This window comes from Periophthalmus magnuspinnatus, chromosome 15 (genome assembly GCF_009829125.3).
Source record: "Periophthalmus magnuspinnatus isolate fPerMag1 chromosome 15, fPerMag1.2.pri, whole genome shotgun sequence".
In the NCBI taxonomy this organism is placed as follows: Eukaryota; Metazoa; Chordata; class Actinopteri; order Gobiiformes; family Gobiidae; genus Periophthalmus; species Periophthalmus magnuspinnatus.
Window position 1 is genome coordinate 30,086,827 of NC_047140.1, and position 8,468 is coordinate 30,095,294.

Consider the following 8,468-nt stretch of genomic DNA (forward strand, 5'->3'; position numbering starts at 1 on the left):
TTGAGCACGGCTCCTCTCGTGTTGATGTGCCTTTAATGGGCTCAGAGAAGGTGTCGGCGGAGGTGATGTATGAGAAGTTTGCTCGGCTCGTTACAGTTTGAAATAATGAATGAGTGATTGAAAACACTAGGAGGCTATTTGGAGGAAGTTTGACCGTGATCCTTCTGCTGTATCTTATGAGAGCTTATATTTATTAACTACGGATCCAGCTTTTTCAGTTACGATACTGATTCCGATGCTACAGCTGCTTGTACGAGACTGAGAACAGCATCTATTTTCTTAAAACTAAAGTAAAATGAAAAAAAAACTGATCCAAATGTGTGATGTAGCTGTCACTTATCTCTCAAGTAACTACAGAACAACTTTGTATAAATAAAAATTCAAACATTATGACAGTTTCTGGGCCGACTACGAGCGGTAAATAGCCTTAATACATCAATTGTCGCACTCATTAGCGCGCTAGCTAGCTCACTGTGTCTGAAAGCTAATTCTAACGTTTATTAAAAGCATAACATATAAAATAAACAACCTATAAATTTAAAAATATAAGTAAAAAAAAGTCTACCCGATCATTTTTATATGTAGAATACTTCAAAATTAGCATTAGCGTTAGCATTTAGACACAAACTTGTCTCTTTCCAAACACAGAAGCGTCTCTGGTGAAGTATTCGTTTTATTTGTGTGGTGTTTAACGTGTTATCGGCGACCTCCACCTGCAGCTCCCTGTCCACGGCGTGACCCTAACCCCCTCATCTCTGACCTTTGACCCCTAACCCGCTGCTCTTTGTCCACTGCCTCATCTTTAAATATTTATTCATTTTAGCGTGTGTAGAGATACAATTGGACAGGAAGTACTGACGCTAACAGTGAGGTTGCACAGAGCCTATTTATAGACACAACCAGGATATCGACTGAACCGATATCTGGAAGCCGATATCCGATACTGGCACCAGATCTGTTCCTCCTACATTTAACCTTTACTTCTGTAGGACTGAGCGGTGGTTGGTTACAGGGTGAGAAGAGCAGCCTCGCCAACTTTTATGACGTTTATGTATTTAACAAAACCTAAAGTCTCATTCTGGACGTGTGTGTCAAAGTGTAAAATCCACATATCCTGCATAATTTTGTGCTCTAATATTCTGAAATTGCAAAAAAAAATGTAGGTCAAAGAATAGACTGTAGCCCAATTGTCTTTTAAGGTCATTTTTCATTTTTTCATGTGTATTTATTTAGACCGGGAGAACCCAATGAGAGCGCCAGACTCAAAAACAAGCAAAAGGAATAACTCCACAGGTCCATTTAAAACATTAAAAACAGCAGCAGGTGTGATTATAAACCTTTATCTCCACATTATTAAAGTTCTGCAGTGGCGCCAATCTATCCAGTTTTACATGTTCTTCAGATGTGTTCCATTTTTGGGAAACTAAATAATCAAAACCTTTTTTTTCCCCCTCTCATTTCAGTTCTAGTTGGACAGTCATGGGCTTTTGATTAGCTGTTTTTCTGTACACATTTTGTAGCAACCCTGGTTTTCTTCACAAAAAGGACGTCAATACTTATTCTCTTTCACTTTCCACATCTTCAGCACCGTGAAAACTAAAAGACAGAGGAAAATGCTCAGCTCTGATACATAAAATACCTTTAAAATAAAATAAAAACAAAAATAATGCTCCCTCTATCGTCTTTTTTCATCTATTTTCTCTATCTCTCTTTAACTTCCAGAGGCAAAACATGTGCACAAATGACTCACAAAAGGTGCATTTTTTTAAACAAATAAATCTATAAAATTAATAAAATAAAAACGGGAATATTTGGACACATCTTTATCGTTTAAACAAATATAGAATCGTCATTTTCAAACTGACTTCTGACCGTTATCGTGAAAACAAACACACCGTCTCGTTAAAATATACATTTGTTCTAACGCTGCCTCGTTCCGTTGATGGTAAAACAGGAAACCGCTCGCCATCCCCCGCTACATCCTCACCTACAATTGGGATTTGAGGGTTTGAGGGATGGCGGAGGAATGCTGTTTGTGCGTCTGTGCCACTGTGTACGCTGTATAAAGAATATCAGGTTCATCGCATTAGAGAAACAAGATCCTCCATTACTGCTCACAGCCCACACACCATCCCCTTTTTGAAACCCGACCGCACGCACTGCACATACATCTCAGAGACGCCTTTTCATCTGCCTTTGTTCCAGCTCGATATTTGATTGTTTTACGAAACGGGGAAATTACTTCATAAGGGGAGACTTAAGATGAAAACTCCAGCTGAAACGCGGTGTTGTCGTACGAAAGGGGCCCGTCGGCGTGGAGCGTACTTTTCTGGTATGCGACAGAGAAGGGGGTCCACGCTGTGAAGACTATCCCTCTGATATGGAGCAGTCGGGGCCCAATATTTCGCTAATACAAGACAGAGTGGGTTCTTGCTGTGGGCCTGGATAGAATCTGTAACGAAGCCCACCCGGCCACCTTCGCCAAACGGGTACGCACATATAGTGGTAATTACGTGGGTTTGAAGCCAGGGTTGCAGGAGGCCTCTGAACTCTGAGAACTCTCTAAATATTACCATACACCTGAGATGGATGCGCAAATCTAAAACACCTTTTCGCCCGTTTCTGTTCCACATCGGAGAAACGTATTTGTTTTAATAATTGTAAAAAACTGGCAAGTGAGTGCCAAATCCTGAGGCGATGCAAAATATACAGCCATTGCGTGACACTCGATCTTTATTTGTAGATAGATGCACATTCTGTTGTAGTTTGAGCGTGCTAGCTAGCGCACGGTGTCTCAAAGCTAATGCTAACTGTCATTAAAAGCATAAAATATAAAATAAACAACCCATTACGATTAAAATGGGTTAACGTAAAGACTATTCTGTTATTTTTATTTGTAGATCATTTCAGTTTGTGGTGTTGTTTTAATATTTTGTGAGCCGCAAAATTAGCGTTAGCGTTAGCGTTGACATGTTTTCAGGTCGTGTTATCAGAGACGTGCGCCCCCGAGTCATTGTCCACTGTTTTATCTTTAAATATTTATTCATTTTAGTGTGACTTTATAAATTTTAGTGTGACTCTGCAAAAACCTCCTCCAAAACAGAAATGGGACAGGAAGTAGTGACGCTAACACTGAAGTTGGCGGGTGATGTTGTGCATAAAGCCAATTGATTATTTGGTAGCGTTATTGAAGGAAAATAGACTAAGAGTTTACCGTATTTGTAATGTAATAGTGGACTAAGTGAGTGTGACGTCACCCGCGGCGTTCGGCTACAGTCAAATGAAGCTAATTGAGGCTAACAGTTATAGCGGCTACTTTGGAGATAAGTTCCAACCGCAAGTATCATAGCAACCAAAGAGCCAATCCGGAGTGAGGCTGTTGACGGTAACGCCCCTTCCCGCCTGCGCGTAGCATCGCTGTCAATCAAACCTGTTGCTAACGCTAGCGGGAGCAACCTCAGGGAAAGAAGGCGCCTGATTTGTCTGTTATTAATGTTCATATCTTGAGTCACGAACAAAATAGTGAAATGTAAACGGCGTGATCATGTAGAGCGGGTTAATACGAACATTTAAGACCAAAATGTGGACGCTCACTGCAGCATTTACAGAGGAAGGGATTCGATGGAGCCGGAAGTGCGCTCGTTCTCACTTCCTATTTGGAACGCGGCGGCTAGCGTGTTAGCTTATGTCCATTTATACACACAATCCATGAGCACAATTCATTTTCTGAAGCCATTCTTTGCTTTACAGAGAGTCTACGGTATTGTGTTAAAGAAAACGTGACAAAGATTGATATTTGGATATTTAGATTGATGCGCAGCGAACTGACTTTACAAACCTGGTTCTTGCATTTCTCAGCAGGACAACATACGCTTTTCTACAACCTTTTTCTCTTTTTTTATGTATGATTGAGGTTCGCGCCCAACAAACTGTACTCTGGAGTCAAACTGGAGTCTTGCGTAAACATGATTTGGCAACCTCCTGCATTTCCAAGTCATTTTTTTTTCTGTAAAGAGATATCTATGAGCCATCCAAAGCAGCAGAGGAGACAAGATTCCTCCTAGACAGGCATCCATTTTGGAGCGGGGCTGCTGTCTCTGTACTCCTAAGAATTTTCCCTTCCATCCGTCGTAGAAGTTTTGAGAGATCGGCTCTGCTCGTCTCCTGCCTGGAGTTGCCCATGGTGACATTGCTGACTTGGGAGTTTTCACATTCACAGCTGTCTTACACATAGTTTGTACACAAGCCGTGTCCTGTTACATCCCCACTGTCCCGGCTACTGCCAAATAAGCATTTCGGAAAAAAAACATTTGAGCGTGAATCAACTTTTACTGTGAGCATACGTGGTTCTGTGTCCACCTGTTGCGTCCATCAGAGCGGGGACAGCTGCACAGTCAGTTTTGGCGTCAGGCGGCTAGCTCGTGAGCGACATCCATCATAGACGCTCCCCCAGCTGGTCCATACATGCACACAAGCAAACGCATTCACATCTCTCACCATGTGTGGAAAGTCGCCACTGTAAACTGCAACACTCTAAATTTAATATTTTCTAACAAACTGCGTCTTTATTAGTGTACATGACCTAATTTAAATTGTGTAACCTGGCGAGCGGTCTAGACATTTTGGAAGGTGGGACATCCTGCTTGAATAAAACGGTGGAAAGGTACACTTAAAGCCAGCTGACAGACAGAACGAGCATCCAACCTCGGAGAAGTGGAGGTTGTTTCATGAGTCTAGGTGTGAGCGCGTTAACAGCCCACTGCGGATTTGACCGATTTACTACAAGGTTAAATAAGTCTGTGTTTTTAAAAGCAACCCCACCTACACACGTCAGTACCACTGCCATGTATTTATTCTTACACCTTAATGCCCACAAATCAGTTCTGTTCTTTTTCCATGTTTTATTTTTCGTATAATTGCTTGTGATTAATACTAACATCTTTTTTGTATAGATTCCTCTCCCTTGTGGGTGCTACTGCCGACCAGATTGGAACTGTAAAACTGTCACAATGTGTGGAAGACACAGTCAAGAGCAGCAGTGTGGAGGAGCTGGCCAGAAGCATGGAGACGAGCCCTGAAACGCTCAAACTCATCATAGACGGGCTCACACAACCCCCAGGCTTTGACATTCGACAAAGTAAGAATATCTGTTCCCTTCATCCTACTTAAATTAATACTTCCGTTAGATAAACCCTTTCTTAAACAAATAGATTTAACATAAAACATGAAATCAAGTTGGTTCATGTTCTGTTTCTTCCCATAGTAAAAATGAAAGATGGGACAACATTTTTCTCCCATGTTTTTACATTTATGTCGGACAAAAAAGGGCTAGACCTGTCACAATAATCACTATATCGACTTATCGTTCTATTTATCAAAGCTGGAAATGTATTTTTGGGGTCAGTATTTATCGTGAGTACTTTTTCTTTGCACTACTTGGAAATTTTTGGTTATATTTTGGCGATATGATAAGATTTAAGGTGTAAAATGTTGAACTAATAACAATTATGTTTCATTACAGATGCAAACGAAGCACTAAATTGTTTTCGTTTTGCTGTTTATTATTGCAGTTCGAATAAAATCGAGTATATTTACATTCGTTTTTGTGGTTTAAATCTGCTCTTGGGCTTTTGTCAGTGGCATAACTTAGTTTCAATATTATCGTTTATTGTCTATATTTACTTCAGCGATATATATCACAGTTCAAAATGTGTTATCGTGACAGGCCTTGTCCTGGGATGGGACAATAAGCAATAATATCGTAAAAAAGATTGACAATAATCGTTCGTGGGACATTTTATATACACTTTATAATCGCCAACAAAAATATTCTTCATTATATCTCATCATATATGCAGAAAAAAAACAAAAAAAACAAAACTTGTTAACAACAGGGGGGACAAGAGGTTTGTAGTCCGGGGCCCAAGGGTGTTAGGGGGCCCAGAATTAGACCCGCTTCCTATTAATTTGTATTACGGGGGCCCACGTGAGACTTATTGTCCCGGGCCTCCAAATTTCAGTCGACGGCCCTGCTCATCCATAATATCCTCTGTTAAAGTTATAATTATTCACATCCATAATGACTTTAATCATTATCCTCATATAATTGTTCATCGTAATTATTTTAGCCATGATAATCGTCACACAACATTTCAATATCATCCCAGGTCCACCTAGTACAGGCAAGTTACATTTCTTGAGAAGCAGTAGTTCCAAGAAAACGTAACATAAATCATAATCGGAGAGGCCAAAATGGTGAACTGAATCTCAAAATGTGTTTATTCTGAATTATGTTAAACTCTGGCCTTGTCTCTTTCTCGCGTCTTGTCTCGTTTTGTGGAAATTGCGTCTCACCCTTTGTAAAAACCGATGGCGAGTTTGTATCATATGAAGTGACAGCTCTGGCTTCCTCAGTTAAGCCCAGTGACAAAAGTTTGCATCCGAGGCTTCACATTACATCATAACGATCCCGGCGATTGTCACATCACATGCTTCACAAAGGGGGGAAAAATTATTTACAGCAACTTTTTTTATTTAGGAAAAAAAACCCAAAAATATCAAAAAAACTAAACTATGTAAAAACAAATCATGTTTAGTTTTGACAGCAGACTTTAAACTTGGATACAGCGTAAGTGTAGGCTATCGTTAAATTAGGGAAAGCCGCTTCAAGGTTCATTCTTAGGTTGGTCTTATTCGGTTGCAGAGCAGCGCGCTCGGCCTGCCAGGCACCACTCAGCTGGGTAAACAGATGGGCTGGGTCTACCACATGAAATCAGTGCTGTGGGGAAGATAATTGAACCGGACTATTTCCTGGGGCACGAGTCTTCCCTGTTTGCGAGGAAAAGCCATCTCCCATGCGCAGGCCAATGGAAAGAGGAAAGATGGATGCAGAAGTATGCAGGAACGAGTTTAGGGTTTCGCCTGGAAATTTAATCTGTTTGTGATTTCTGCTCTGCCCTTTTTACTATCTCACATCCCCTCTTCCTGTTGTCTTCTCCCGGACCGTGTGCCGTCCGCAGACTTCAGACAGGCCGACTTTAAGCGCGGCGTAGTGTCCATGAGCGACCTGCAGGTGGGGGCAGTGCTGACGGGACGGGTGGACAACACGGCTCTGTTTGGGGCGTTTGTCGATATCGGTGTGGGACGCTCCGGACTCATCCACAAAAGCAAAATCACCCTGGATAAGCTGCCGCCGAGCCAACGCCGCCGCAGCCTGGTCCTGGGACCCGGGGAGAGGGTGGAGGTCCGAGTGCTTAACGTGGACCGACAGAGAGGGCGCATTGGGCTGGACCTAATCAGGGTACTGCAGTAGTTAAAGGGCCCGTTTTACACTGTTTTCTGATCTGTTGTAATGTTATTTCCTCATCACAAACAGACCTGGAGTTGTGTTTTGTTTCATTCACAAACAACACAAAACACAAACCCTGCGTATTTAGGCTACGTTCTTCTCTCAAACAACATTTTTATTACAGGAAGTGCTCCATTGTGTTTTTAAACTCCATACACCTTCACTAGAATCATTTGGATAACCCGGTTAACTTGAAAACTACCACTTCATGACATCACAAGGTGGAACAGAGCATTTTTTTGAGCATTGAAGATGCAGCCAGACTAATAATAAATGATTTCTTAAACATGTGAATGAAACAAAACACAACTCCAAGTCTAGAGTATTAGTATTAGTATAGAACAGGGCTGTCCAAACTAAGGCCCAGGGGCTAAATGCGGCCCTCAGACCAATTTTTGTCGGCCCAATTGATCAGGAAGTATTTTTTCCTACAAATTGAAGCGATTCTACCTCTGTAACCTGAAAACATCACATCGCATTGTGACGCAGACCTAAAAACAATAATTAAAGGTGCAATTTTTCTGTCAAACCTGTGTTAAATGCACCGTTTGACTCCCTGTATCGACTCCGCTTCAAATACGTTTCAGTCTGCATCCCTCTGTAAGAAAAGTTTGGACACCCCTGATATAGGACCTTTAAATGTTACACTATTTTTACACTATTTTTCCATCATAAATCTAGTTAATTTCCTTGTATATACTTTATAAATATTTGTTGCTACGTGCCTTTCAGTAGAACACATTTTGCATTGTTTATACTCCTGTAAAGTTTGATCAAAATGCAGAAGAAGAAGCCGCTCTGTTTGTTTATAGTATGTTTGAATTGCCCTTGTCAGTAAATTTAATAAGTAATATAAAACACCTGTCTAAGGATAACAGCGTTTCCCGTCTCTTCCTTCTCTGTGATCAGACTGTGAGTAGACGGGTGAGTGATCTATCGGGGGATGGGAACAGACCGAAATTCTAACAAGAGGAGAGATTGCGGCAGACTGCTCCGAGGCCCTCAGGCTTTTCAGATCCCAGACACAATTATCCGCGGACACACAAACACACACTCATCAGCTGCTTCAAAATTAATCCCAGACTCCCCACCCACATTATCTAATTTGTTTGTTTTTATG

General features: G+C 41.3%; 1 protein-coding gene across 2 annotated transcripts in view; it reads left to right on the plus strand.

Annotated features, from left to right (window-relative positions):
- Positions 1-8,175, plus strand: part of srbd1 (S1 RNA binding domain 1) — a 51,738-nt gene extending 43,563 nt beyond the window's left edge. The window contains exons 19-20 of one of the 2 annotated variants that reach the window (XM_033980210.2): positions 4,953-5,137; positions 7,020-8,175. In XM_033980210.2, the coding sequence (XP_033836101.1) occupies positions 4,953-5,137; positions 7,020-7,312 (478 nt within the window). In that variant the 3' untranslated portion in view covers positions 7,313-8,175. The remainder of the gene's footprint in view (positions 1-4,952; positions 5,138-7,019) is intronic. The other variant, XM_055227380.1, reaches the window with a different exon arrangement.
- Positions 8,176-8,468: the final 293 nt, after the last annotated feature.